This window comes from Mustela erminea, chromosome 9 (genome assembly GCF_009829155.1).
Source record: "Mustela erminea isolate mMusErm1 chromosome 9, mMusErm1.Pri, whole genome shotgun sequence".
NCBI lineage: Eukaryota > Metazoa > Chordata > Mammalia > Carnivora > Mustelidae > Mustela > Mustela erminea.
The window spans coordinates 24,030,293-24,044,310 of record NC_045622.1 but is presented as its reverse complement, the minus strand read 5'-3'; the positions used below and the strand labels follow the sequence as shown (position 1 = coordinate 24,044,310).

The following is a 14,018-nucleotide window of genomic DNA, read 5'->3' as shown; positions in this document are numbered from 1 at the left end:
TGTTGATTCAATAGGTATTTGAGGAAGTGGAATGTGAAACTAGGTCCACAGACCACCTACAGAAAACACTGCGTTTTATTTTGTTTTTCTTTGCTTTCTAAGCCCTCGCTAACCACTGCCTTGGCCCTGCAGAACCTAGGCTTAGGATAGACAGATCTTTCTTTTTTTAAAAGATCTTATTTTTCAGAGAGAGAGCACAAGCAGGGAGAGCAGCAGGCAGAAACAGGCAGAGGGTTAGGGACTTGATTCCAGGACCCTGGGGTCATGACCTGACCTGAAGGCAGCCACTTAACAGATTGAGCCACCCAGGCGTCCCAGGATAGACAAATCTTCCTTTCTGCCCTGGAGTTCTGGAACTTCCTGACCTCTGCTCTAAACTAGTCATATCCCATCTGAGGACCCACACTTTAGCATTACGCATAGACTAACTAAACACATTTAATTGCATGCAGATATTACTGGTTAAATTTTAAATACAATAATTTTTAAATTAAATTTCTAGTGGTTGTTGATCACTAGAAATGTTGTAAAACAGTAGATATTGCATATATAATTTCCTTTGTGTGGGAGGCAACGATACTTTTTGATGCTAAAAACAAAAATAAAAACAAAAAACAAAACAAAAACAACCAAAAGAATGACCTCCTCTTTGAAAGAGCTGTTGACCAGCGTGCTAAAGCTTGGGAAAGAATAATTTTCACGAGAACTGCTCCCGGGTTTTACTATGCTTCTCTCTGCTTGCCTTGCACTGTGTGTTAGACGCAATGAACTTCATGGCACAGGCTCAGAGGGTTGATCGGAGAAAATACTGAACAAGGAGCCAGGACGGCAAAGAGCCTGTTTGTCCTCTGCCACGATTCAGCTGGATGCCTTTTAGGAAGCTAGCAAATCCTAAATCTGGGCATTCCAGGGGACTGAGTGCTGGCCTTCATTCCGCACAGATGCTTAGAAGGAGGAAACACTGTCCTGGTCCCGTCAGTGAGGCACCGATGTCCCAAATGTGGAAGCATTGTTGGGAGCAAATTCAAGGGACAAGGTTAGACCAGAGTTCTGACTTCCACTGAGGTGAGGGACCCATGCCAGTGTTTGACTAGGGCATATAAAGGAAACCTCTTAAAAAGATGAACTCCCATTCTTCCCAGAGCAGCAAGAAACATGCACCTCTATCTTCCCTAATGATTACCTTGCAAATTTCTAAACTGATGGAGAATTGCTTGGCTGGTGTGGAGATTTGCAGAAGAATCCAGCTAGACTAGTCTAGAACATACCTGGCCTTTATCGTTTCTGTCTCCATGCTTGGGCCACAAACACCAAATTTTTACTTTCTCCTTTCTTAGAAGGAAAACCCATACAGATGTACACATACATACTCATTCCTTTAACGACTACCTTTCTTGTGGAGTGTTAACAGCAAGAGATACACAAGACAAAGAACATAGGCAGGAAACATTAGAATTTCAGTTTCAATTTATTTTTATATTACTCTTGAGAATTATCTGTTTTTCGTGTTTCATTATATAAATAGTGATAATAGTTGGTGTATATGATTTATAAATCAGTGTTTATATATTGAGAATATTTGCTTAACTCTTTTTAATGGTAGGGTACAATTTAAAAAAAAAAAAAAAAAGGAGACCAATGTTCTGGAGCACACCTCATTTCATTTAGGTAGACGTGTTGTCCAGAAGGTACTCAGTGCTACCCAGGGAAGATGTCATCTCATTTCTCATACCATCATAGACTTTCCAGGCCTCCCTCGTTTTCATTTATAAAATAAAGGAAATGAAAACCAACTACCTAACAGTGAAGCAATTTGAAGCAAGTTTCTTCCTTGGAAAGAAAAAAGACCCTAACAATCTCCGTGGGCCATAAGATCCTGACATGGGATCAGAGGAAACCGGACCTTCTTATTCTCTGGTGGAAAGTCAGGAAGATGGTCACTTGGGTTTGAGGTGTACAGTGGAAATACAGAGTCAAGTCTAATGGACAAAGGGCCCATCCTGGATGGAAGTGTTTGCTCTGTTCTGGTTCTTAGACACAGATTATCCACGGCCCTGGTGTCATCCTAAAAACCCTTTTAGGCTGGAGGTAGATTGAAATAACATTTTTTTAAAAATCTCTGCAAAGGTCATCAATAATGTGAAGGTTAATTTAAGTATCAACTTGCCGGGTTACACATTACTTGTAAGTTTATACGTGCAAGTGTTTCCAGATGAGATTAGCATTTGAATCTGCGGACTCAGGGAAGTAGATTGCTTTTCCTAAGGCCCAAGGACACCATCCAATCCATGCAGGGTCTGACTAGAACAAAATGGCAGCTGAAGAAGTAATTCACTTCTTTGCTTCCTGTCTGCCAGCTTGAGGTGGGGCATGTTTCTTCCCCTCGCGCTAGGATTTCTACCATTCTCTTCTCCGGTTATTAGGCCTTTGGGCTCACACTGGAACACATCACTGGTTTTCCTACATCTCCAGCTTGCAGACAGTGGATGGTGGGACTTCTTGGTCTCCTCGATTTTGTGAGTTACATCCCCATAGTAAATCTCCATCAGTACTGTACATCTTACAGTCCTGTTTCTCTGGAGAATAGTGACTAATACAAACAACGACAAAAACCACACTGATTTTGTACTTTCTGCTTTCTGGCAGTATGTACACATGAAAAAGCCTTTACAGTGCAAGAGTTTCAATTGGGAACTTCCCCTGGGAAAACCCTTTGATTGACTTAGGGGTAAATAAGGCAACGATGTTCTCAGTTCTGAGAGAAGAAGGCACAATTTATTTAGTCAAATTATTTTACAACATAGTCTTCATTGACAGTTGTCAGCTTAACACTTAATATAGTTTTAAAAAAGTCAATGATTACCTGCAAAATTATATATATTTTAATATCTAAAAAATATATTGCATATATAGGGCAGGAAAATCCCTCGTATCCACAAGGGAAAGTTTGCTTGTTCTTTTCAAAGTTGTGATTATTGCATTATGGTTATTTACAAACATTTCCAAAGCATTAACAATTTGAATGGTTCACCTTCACCTCCTTGTGCACGCCCGTTAAATACTGCATGGTGCTTCTCTTTCTAGTAAAGTCAGTGACTCAAACGTCCTGTTTTCTTTTTAGCAATAGTCACATTATGTTTTTTAAAAACCAGCTATAAAAACGTACAAACAGCCCAAATGTACAGATTGACAAAAGATGTACAAACTACATTTAAAAAAATAACGACTGATTTGATAGTAAAATTGTCTTTGTGACCGAGGTCAACTCGTTTATTTATTTTTACTTTTTTTTAATTATCTATTTTTAATACTGTGAGATATAGGAAAATAACTCTGCATAATTTATACAGTAAGTTGCCTTCTGATTGGTTGACCCTGGACCGGTGGTCGGACAAACGCACAGCGCTTGCGAATCTGCTTGTGTTCAGAAATCCCTATGACTTTTCAAAGTTCTGGGACCCACTGTCATTACTTAAAAAAAAAAAAATTATTTAATTCTCTGTCTTTCAGTAATGTCTGCATTTGCATTAACATTTCTTAAGTTCATATCTTGATTATTTCCAGAGAGATGGTCAGCCTAGCACATACTGCCCACTGGGAGGGATTTTGCAATGCCCACGGCTTCTTAAATACACACACACATGTTCTTTCTTTTAAATTCCAGTTGGGTGAAAACTTCACTGGCCTTACAACCAATGTTCCAGTTGCCATCCACTGAATCAGGTTCTCCTACAATAAGGTTATAAGCTTCCTGCCTCTATTTTCTCTCAGTCTCCAGCCAGAGCATTAACTGGTTAAGTCCATGATTATTTTTTTTATCATACTGAACCCTACAAGATCCATGATGAGACCCGTGTGTTGATAAGAAACTGCTTTGGTCATAAAAATATAAAGAAAATGTACAGTTTCTTTCCTAGAACCATGATACAACCATTCCAGTAATCGAAATATTCAACTCAGAAGAGGATAGCAGGTTGAGATTCCAAACTGGTGTACTGGCCCAGAAAATCAGCCATCTCTTTGTTCAAGGTAGAGGAAGCGGAAGTTAACCAACATTAAAAAAAAAAAAAAAAAGGATTGTTTTCAAACAACAAACGTTCTATCCAACAAGAAAGAACATCCAGTTTTGTTTTTCTCTTCAAAGCCACGTATGTCCTTTGGAGTCCAAAGTATCCCAGGAAGTGTGAGGAGTGGGGGGCTTCAGGTAGAAGACCACCGATGATTAAGCTTCTAGTAGTAGCTGCCTAAGTGTGAGGGCACGTGGGTGTTGGGATGGCGGGGGACATTGGGGTTGGGGTAAATCCCACCTGTGGGGGAGGTCCAGTATTGTGACGCTGCTCCGAAGAAGCTAGAAGACGTGACTGGCATGGAGGTCGGGTGGGGAGGGACAAAGTTCACCTTCTGTTGATGGGCATGGTAGGAGGGCATGTAGGAGATGTCAGAAGGGTACTTGTACATGGACGACTCCGTGGGATGTGGCTGCAGAGCCTGCGCAATGCCGTGGAAGTCAAATTTGTAGGCATACCTCTTGCCGTGCACTTTGGTCATAATGTTTTTATCATAGTAGTATCTGAGGGCCCGGCTTAGCTTGTCATAATTCATGTTGGGCTTGCTTTTCCGCTCTCCCCAGCGCCGGGCCACCTCATCGGGGTCCGTCATTTTGAACTCCCCGTTGGTCCCCTCCCAAGTGATACAGCTGGCGTTGGCGCTGTCTGAGAGTAGCTCGAGGAGGAACTGCCACAGCTGGATCTGCCCGCTTCCTGCGGGCGGTGAGGCAAACAGGAGAAGACAGAGCAGCTCAGTCTGGGCAAGTCAGAGTCCGATTCCCTAAGACATCCGATTCCCTTCTCACCCTTCCTAAGAAACCCATTATTTCCTGTCACGTTCAGAATCTACTGCCTCTGGCAGCCCCGTAGCTGGATGATTTGAGGCATGCCGCTTCCCACCCCATTGGGCAAGATTTTTGAATCTCTTCTAGAAAGATTTGCATCGCTGTCTAGTTTTGACTTACTCATGAAGTCCCCCCAAATGTTCCTTGTCAGTGTAAAAGGGAGCGGGGCCAGAAGACCACAGCTGGTCACAGGGAGAAGGGGTGGCCCAGGTGTCAGGCTGAAGGCACCTGGGTTGTTCCTTAGCAGAGCCCCAGTGCTTGGATCTCAGCTCTAAGTCTGACAGAGAAGAACTTGGGCAGAGAGAAAAGTAAGAGGAGAGGGAGCTGTGTGCCTCCTCCCCGCCCCAAGATCCCAAAACGGGAATGGCCAGGCACCAAAGAATGGGCCTGCAGACACAGGCAAGAGCAGTTCCCTGAGGTGTGAAGGTGTGGGGTTCACTACCGCAAAGGGCCAGTTAGCTCACACGCTTGGTGGTCTTGGTCTAGAATTCATTTGAGAGCTATTTTTAATAATGAACCCTTAAACCACATTGTCAGATTTCCTTTATCTGCAACTTTTCAGGGACACGCCTCTTTCACAAGGCTTTCAGATAACTGCAACCCTTTCTAAAGTCAAGAACAAAACACCTTTGGACCATCTATTCACGTGTGACTTCCATGAGGACCATAACTGAGAACTCACTGGAATTGCCCCTCCCATTCTCCCCATCTTGCCCTACAAAAATTTCGACCTGCGTTATTTATTACAGATCTAAACTTCCATGCAGATAGGCAATGCTCATACTCTTGTTTTCCAGAAGGAGCCTCAGCTAATGGACATACCTACCACCTAACAACAAGCTCCAGACTCTCACTTGTACACCAGAGAAGTAGATGTTGACTATTTCAAGGGAAAGAGCACGTGTTACTTCTTAGTCAGGTCTCTGAATTTTGGACAGTGGTCTCTGTGACCTCACAGAGCTATGGAACATTATGGAAAGAAAAACCTTGCAGGCCAAAGTAAACTCACCGGGGTTGGCTAGGCGACTGCTGGTCGGGCCCAGGATCTGATATGGATCTGAGGAAGCAAAAAAGGAAATAAGCTTCCCTATTATTAAAAATATAAAACCAACAGCATTAATAATAAGAATACCCCTGGGGTTTATACTTTCATTTCAATACCACAGAAAAAACTGGTTTCAGAAAACTTTACTGCTTTTATGTGCAAACCTCAAAGATCTGGAGCAGTTATGGTTTTCATTCCTATGATTACAGAAGCATAGAAAACAAGAAGCATCATTTTTTTTCATATTCAGTGTCTAATATTTGTAGATAACACTTTCAGTGGCTAAAACAGAATCATGAATCCATTTGGAAAGATGCTGGCTAATATTCATTCATCATGACTGAAGTGAAGGACACCTTTTGAAATGGGTTTACAGAAAGGTCTAATGATTCCTGGTCTTTACAGCTCCGTATACATCTCTGGTTTTGTGATACAGCATAACAAACACGTGCCTGGAAATCAGGCAGCCTGGTTTCTAGCCCCAGTTACGTTACAAACTAAATAACTCATTGGGACAATCTCTTCTCCCTTCTACTACCAAATCCTGCCTCATTTGCTTGGAAATGGCAGCAGTAGCCAGAATTTGTATTTTAGCAATAAAATGACTATTCTACCTCGGTCTCTGTAAAACTTACATGATTATTTAATTATAAAAAGAATCTTTGCAATGTTGTTTACATCGGGTCGATCTTTTTTTCAGGTCAGGAAGTCATGATACACAGTTGGATCGTGACTTGGCCAGGTGGTCGTATGTTTGATGCAGTTTACTACTTTTGCAGTTGTCATTGCAATTTTTAAAAAAATTGGCATGATTTGGGGATTTCTGCTTACAACCATGAATTAACTTGAAAAGTCCTCAAGGCTACTGAGTTTATTCTCCTGCGTCCACATATCCACACAGTACGACAACTGAAACATTTTTGGCAGGTAATGTCTAATTTTATTGTCGCTGGGAATTCTTTAAATGCACTGTGTCAAATCCCGTTTGGCTTGTGTGTTTCACTCAGGACATTCTTTCTCAACCTTCTCAATGACATGTAGGTCCATTCTCTATTGCTCTGCCTTCGATAGAAATGGAACACAGCGTTTCTCTGTCTTAAAGCCAGTGGCTTGTCCAGAACTTAATCTCAGCTGTGTCACACAGAGAAGACAGAGCTGGGCCTGGGAGTGGACACCACAGCTGTCTTCAGAAACAGGAAGGACAGAACAGGAGGAAGGCTTTCCAGATGGCAAACCAGAAAGCTGGATAACAGTTACAACAAGGTGGACATTGGCTCCAAGAGTGGAAATGAGCCTAGTGAGGTAGTGAACTCCTCATTGCTATAAATATTCAAGGAGAGATGAGGTAATCATAAGACAGATGTCACAGAAGGATGTGATAGACCTAGTATCACTCCAATACCAAGAGTTTCCAATTCCATGGTTTGAAAAGCTCCCCTGCCTAATTTGTTAAGTAGACCCATCAAGGATGGGAGTGGTTTTAGAAGAAAGGTTTTATGGAGCCTAAAAGGTTTGGATAGCAGCTCTGGAGTCTGTGGATTAGAGCTCTAGTTTTCTCATAAGCCAGCTGTGTGGCTGTTGTCAAATTACTTTCCCTCTCTGGGCCTTAGTTTCTTTATCTTACAAAATGAGGCATTGGAACATTTCATCTTTACTTTTGTTTTTACCTCTGATATGTAACAAATCTTAACCCGCTTCTAGTGTCTGCTACTTTTTATTCACAGAGCTCTTACAGGGAGTGAAGTAGGGATCCTTTGTGAAAGAGAAGAATGAGGACAAATACTGTGTATTGATTCAGTCCCCCTCAGCTGACCACATGGGATCAACAGGGGCATAAAGAGCAAAGGAGGGATTACGCATCCCAGACAGGTACCTGGTTGGGGCCGTTGTTCAGTATTCTTGTTAATTGCTTGTGCTCCTGCAAGTGGGGGACCTGAGGGGGGAAAGGGATAAGGTGAGTGGGGCCACTCTCCATGAGGGAAGAGAAAGGCCTTGTTAAAAGCCCTCCACAAGGTGCTTCCTCATTCATTTGCTCATTTACCCACTCTCTACTCACTCACTTATTCATTTTATCTAATAAATATTTATCTAGAGGGGCACCTGGGTGGCTCAGTCAGCTGAACATCCAACTCTGGGTTTCAGCTGAGGTCATGATCTCAAGGTGATGAGATCGAGCCCCGGGTCAGGCTCCACACTCAGTGAGGAGTCTGCTTGAAAGATTCTCTCTCTCCTTCTGCTCCTCCCCCACTCGCTTGCTCTCTCTCTCTCAATAAAATAAATAAATAAATAAATCCTATAAATCTTATAAATAGTTGTCCAGAATTTACTAGTACTGGCAGTGTTCTTGGTGCTAGAGTTTCAGCAATGAACCAGCAGTTCTGGTAGGACTTACATTCTCATAAGGAGACAATGAGGAACCACAACAAACATACAGCACAGCAGGTCTAATGGTGTTTCTGCTATGAACTGCATTTTTAAGTAGGACATTTCGAGGTTCTCAATGGGATGGTGACATGTGAGGGAATGTCACCTGCTTGTCGTGTTTCCATGTTTTGTGAGTTCACTTCGTGGAACCTCTCACATTCAGCCTTTCTGCTCCCATCATAGCTTCTCCATCTTGCACCTATGGAGGCTTCTCACACAGTTTATGGTTCATGTATCCTCACCATTTCCCTATCCTCCCACTGGTCCATCATACATATAGACAGTTTCATTTCCCCAAACCATTTCACTCCACCATCCAAACACCTTTTTGAGTCCTCACTGACTAAAGAATGAAGTTCTACCTTCACAGCAGCCTTCGTCCCCCTTCCTTACCTTTCCAGACTGCTTTCCCTTTGTGCATCTGAAACTCCAAGAACCTGGAGTCCTCCCTAACCATCAGACATGTCAACCGTGACATTGTTCCCTGGCCCCCCACCTCTCACGGAAGGCTCTGTCTTCCCCATCTCTGCAAGGCCAAATCCTGCCTCTCCTTCAAAAACCAGCTCAAATGCTGCCAGGTCCTCAGGCTCTCCTAGATACTTCCCAGATGAAAAAAGCTGTGTGCATGTGTAACCTCTCTCCCAGCTTGACAGACTGGTCTATGTCTGATTCATCTTTGTGGACCTGAGAGTGCCAAGTCCCAGGTACAGAGTAGACAAATAAGGAATACATAGTATGGAAAGGGGTCCCAGTTACTGCTTGAGCATCAATTTGTCATCACAACCTTCTTGAAAGAAGGCCCTTCATCACCCATGTGCTGAACATTTAGTTCCCTACAAATAGCAAGGTTCATACATTCTGGTTAGGAGTGCATAGTCATTCTCTTTCTATATTCCCTTAATGGGAGATTTGGGGTCAGTCTTGAACACAAATTCATGTGTCAGACCCCCACCATTGCCTCCTAAGACCATTCTCCAACCCAGCCCTTCACGAACCGAGGTCAGGGAGGTTGGTATGATTAAGCTTCAACACTCAGAGGAGGAAAGTCATGAATGACCATTATCATGACAGAAATGGCTAGATCCAAATCCAGCAACCTTCCATTCATACAGAAAATCCAGTCTTGAGAAGCCTTCTAGCTTCAAAAATGCGAAAACCAAATGCAATGCAAAAAACCTGGGTGGCTCAGTGGGTTAAAGCCTCTGCCTTCGGCTCAGGTCATGATCCCAGGTTGCTGGGATCGAGTCCCGCATCAGGCTTTCTGCTTAGCAGGGAGCCTGCTTCCTCTTCCCTCTCTCTCTGCCTGCCTCTCTGCCTACTTGTGATCTCTTTCTGTCAAATAAATAAATAAAATCTTTAAAAAAAAAAAAAAAACCTGAAAGGTCTGAATGAAAATCCCACGTCACCTTTCAAGGAACAAGTATCACTGATAGGGCCTACCCTGGCAGTTAACTTTGATGTCCTCTGCACAGGAAAGACAACAAATGCGCACTCCTGCTCTGTTCTAGCTCATGACCCTGTTTTTCACCCATGTTTGTAGGGAAAAAAAATTTTTTTTTCTCCAAATGATAGCGTGTCATTTACTTACTTTTGTTGAGGCCAGAATTCATGTTATTGCCCCATCCTCCTCTCCTTACTGAGTCATAAGAAGGGTCTAATGAAAAACAACAAGTAGAGGTACATCAGCATCTCCAGCTTTTCAGAAAGGTGCCATAACGATTCTCTTGTAGTGATCAAGAGAAGTTTGATTTAATCAGCCATGACATCTTAGGCATGACTAAGTTCCAGAAGTGTACTCTCCTCCTGGGCTACGGGTGGAAAGGAACATTAACACTCATCAGAAGTTGGAGTGAACAGGAAGATTCTTGAATTTGAAGTCAGCGGATTGGTTCAAGTTCTGTCCCTTGCCACTATTTGTTGTGGGACCTTGGATGAATCATAACTTCCCTGAGCTTCAATATTCTTGACTATGGACATAAAAATTTACACCATTTTCCCTTATGGAGTTGCAGTAATGCTGTGAACTGAATGTTTGTGTGTCCTCCCCCCTTTCCACCCCCAAATTCACATGTTGCTATCTCACCCCAGATGTGATGTGATGGTGTTAGGTAATTAGGGAGGTAATCAGGTTATGAAGGTGGAGCTCACGAGAAGGGGATCAATGGGCCTTATCGGAAGAGGTGGTCGAGCTAGCCTGCCCTCTTCCTGCCATGCGAGGGTACAGCGAGAAGTCAGCGGTCTCTGATCCATAAGAGAGCTCTCCTCAGAGCCCCACCATGCTGGCACCCTGATCTTGGACTTCTGGCCTGGAGAAGGTGTGATAAATGTCTCTCATTTCTAAGCCACCCAGTCTATGGTACTTTGTTGCAGTGGCCTGGCTGAGATAGGCAATAATCCGACGAGAAAACATCCGTGAGACAACTTCCAAGCCTCCATAACCGTGTTCAGGAATTGCCTAACTAACTGTCTGGAAACTTCCTCTTTTCCCTTCTCATGGTGTGAGTTCTGTTGGGACATGAAGCAGGAATAGCAGAAGAGTTGAGGGATTCAGCATTGTGACTTTCAAAGTCTTTCCATGAACAACAAAGAAACCATAAAAACCATCCAAACAAATGGAGCACGAACCTCATCAAACAGCAGCCTGACAGGGTGAAAGGCGACCCATCCTCCCCCCAGGCCCCCCATCCCCATCCCTTCCCCTTCGGAGCCTCTCCAACAAATTAGAATAAGCTCTGCGGAGATGGACGGGCCCATCCTATTGTTTGTTCTCATTGCTTCTGGCTAAGAAGAACCGAAACCGGTTGGTTTTCTTGTGGAAAAATCCACGTGCGGACGCACATTCCTCCCAGCTCTGGAAAAGCCAGTTCACTTTTTAAATTACCATCTGTAGCAACTGGCATGAAAAGCAAAACAGAAAGCAAGAGGGATGAGGATGGGAAGGGAGGGCAGAGAAGGGGACAAAAAAGACACAAAGCTCCATGCATTTAAGTCCTCTGTTTTCTTTGGCTTCCATCCCCTCCCCCACAATTCTCCCGCAAATAGATTCCTACTTTTGTTAAAAATAAAGCAAAACAAACACAAACACAAATCCCAGCTTGTTTAGAGGCCTGGAGCAAGGTGAGGGCTCTCATGAACGTTTTCTGGGATGTCTTGTAAGGATCTGTAGAGCGTGTCCGATGCTGGTATAAGCAAAATGGAAGGCAAGATTCCTCATTTCTCTTTGGGGGCAGGGGTGGGGAGCAAATGCTATTTAGGCCTTCAGTAATTTATAGCTGGGCTTGGAACAACACTGTTTGACTGCATGGGTCCACTTACACGTGGGTCGTGAATGGTACAGTATTATGACATCTTTTTCTTATGATTTCCTTACTAATATTTTCTTTTCTCTAGCTTACTTTATTGTAAGAATATGGCATTTAATACATCTACCATAGAAAATATGTGTTAGATGACTGTGTATGTTATTGGTAAGGCTTCTAGTCAACAGTAGACTATTAATAGTTAAGTTTTGAACAGTCAAGAGTTAGACACTGATATTCAACAGAGCAGAGTGTTGGCACCCCTGACCTCCATGTTGTTACCCCTAACCTCCATGTCGTTCAAGGGTCAACCGTAATTGGGAGTGACTTCTGCACTGCACCGCGTGCTTGGCCATAGACTGGATGGGAAGGGATATGAAAATGTTCCCTGCCCTTGTGTTTAAATATGAGAAGATTGGCAAGACTGTGGGGAAAATAAGGACCATGTACCAAAGGAATGGTGTGGTACCAAGTTCCACTGGAGGTTAAGGAGGGAGAGGTGAGTGTCACTGGGACCATCAGCCTTGAGTGGGATCCCTCTGGGGAGGAGAGAGTGAGTAACGAAGGCAGGCACAAAGCAGAAGTATCTGGGGAACAGCCGTGGGTGTCATGAACACATGGACAGAGGTAGAGGGAAGGGAGGGGACAGAGGGTGGAAGTGAGGGCCAAGGTCATGTCCAAGACCATGGTGATGGCAGCTAGGCAAGCACAGTGGCCTTGGGTGCAGGGAATGGACACCAAGAGAGATCATGGGTATCAGCATGACCACGCACAAGGGTGTGGTGGAGAACGAAGCTTGTGAGGTTGTGTCGGATGGATCGGAGCACCCAGGAAGGAGGTGATTCTCATAGGAACAGAACAGAAGTGGGAAAGAAAGTGACAAGTTCATGCCAAAGGAAAAAAATAAATCAGTCGTTCCAGGAACTGGTATGTGTCATCTGCAGTTCTGACTTGACATATGATTTACTGCATTGATAAAATCTCTGGCTCCAAGTTTACTTGTGTTTTTTGGTCGATTGCTATTCTACCAAAGGCTTTCATCCTGTCTGAAAGCTCTATTCTATCCATTCCGAGGACTAAACTATGGCCATGGCTGATCAACTTCTCCTCCTATTCTTTTCCAGCAGCTCCAGGAACAGACCTAGCACACAAAGGTTACAGAATGAGTGGATGTACTCCTTCTAACCAACAAGGGTGGGTGACCGCTGGATTCTCCTCTAACTCCAAGGGGCCCCATCCTGGTTTGAAGTTGATGCCTTATCAGAGAAGTGTTTGGTGGCCCCATCTTTCCTGCCACACCTTGAGGTCTGTGGAGGGCTTCTGTGGGACACAATTCTCCCACTAGCTTACCTCGGGAGAAAGCCTGGCTGAGAAGACTTTCAAAGTCCTACCCAACCCCTGAGTCCTCTAGTAGGTAAAAAAGGGAAGTGACAGAAACAGAGATGCCACCAGCAATCAGTCTAAACTATGTCCTCCCTGCACACATGACAGAGGAATAAAGAGCAAAGGCCATGTCTTCAGCTGGTGTCTCTAGCCAATGGTCCCCAAGGAGCGTGTGAACTCAAAGCCACACGGATCACAAGATCCCTTTCTTTTTTGTTTTTTCAATCCCATCTACCTACACAGAAAATCCCACCACAGGTACCTGGGTCCACAAAGAGCACCCTGGGTCTGTTTACTGAGGAGTTTAACAAATACACTCCATGGGTACTGGGGCTCACGGGGGCAGCTGCTACATGTAACATTTCAGTGAAGACCAGTGTTTTGGGAGTAAGTCCTATGGCAAAGACAAAGCATGATGCTGGAGAAGACCAAGGCCAAGAACCAAGGTCTGGCCCTCAGCCTCAGAGAGCTGAAGAACCAGGGTAGCCTTGTGGATAAAACGAGATAGCCAAGTAAATGCCTGGCCCAGTGAGAGCACAGACTCAGCCTCGGTACATGTTGCCAAGTAATATTATTATTGACATCATTATTATGCACCTAAAAAATGATTATCCCCAGAGACATGGGTTTGCTAGCCCTACCAAATACACGTTCATTTCCCCTCCCATGCTCCCGACTCCCTTGCTATGCTGTATTTGTCTACTTTACTGCCAAATTTAATCACTAACTCACGGTTGTTTCTTATAGTCTGCAACTCCTAGCCGAATGCCAGTTCCACAAGAGTAGCAGTCTTTCTTCCATTCCCTGGTATAACCAAGCACCTAGAACAGTGCCCCACACAGAGCAGGGGCACGATAATTATTTGTTGAATGAATGAACAGACAGGCCAATATTTTATTCTTGCTAAGTATACCCACTTCCTCTTATTGTTCACTATTTCACTAGTTGAACAGAATTCAAGTCCCCTCCCCTGACT

At 43.8% G+C, this 14,018-nt stretch overlaps 1 protein-coding gene across 5 annotated transcripts in view; it reads right to left on the bottom strand.

Moving 5' to 3' along the window:
- Positions 1–2,749: 2,749 nt before the first annotated feature.
- FLI1 (Fli-1 proto-oncogene, ETS transcription factor) overlaps positions 2,750–14,018 on the bottom strand; it is a 122,508-nt gene continuing 111,239 nt past the window's right edge. For 3 of the 5 annotated variants that reach the window (XM_032359182.1, XM_032359187.1, XM_032359183.1), the window contains 4 exons: positions 9,949–10,014; positions 7,810–7,869; positions 5,901–5,948; positions 2,750–4,760 (listed from right to left, as the gene is read on the bottom strand). In XM_032359182.1, coding sequence (XP_032215073.1) covers positions 4,231–4,760; positions 5,901–5,948; positions 7,810–7,869; positions 9,949–10,014 — 704 coding nt within the window. In that variant the 3' untranslated portion in view covers positions 2,750–4,230. The remainder of the gene's footprint in view (positions 4,761–5,900; positions 5,949–7,809; positions 7,870–9,948; positions 10,015–14,018) is intronic. The other 2 variants (XM_032359184.1, XM_032359185.1) reach the window with 2 other exon arrangements.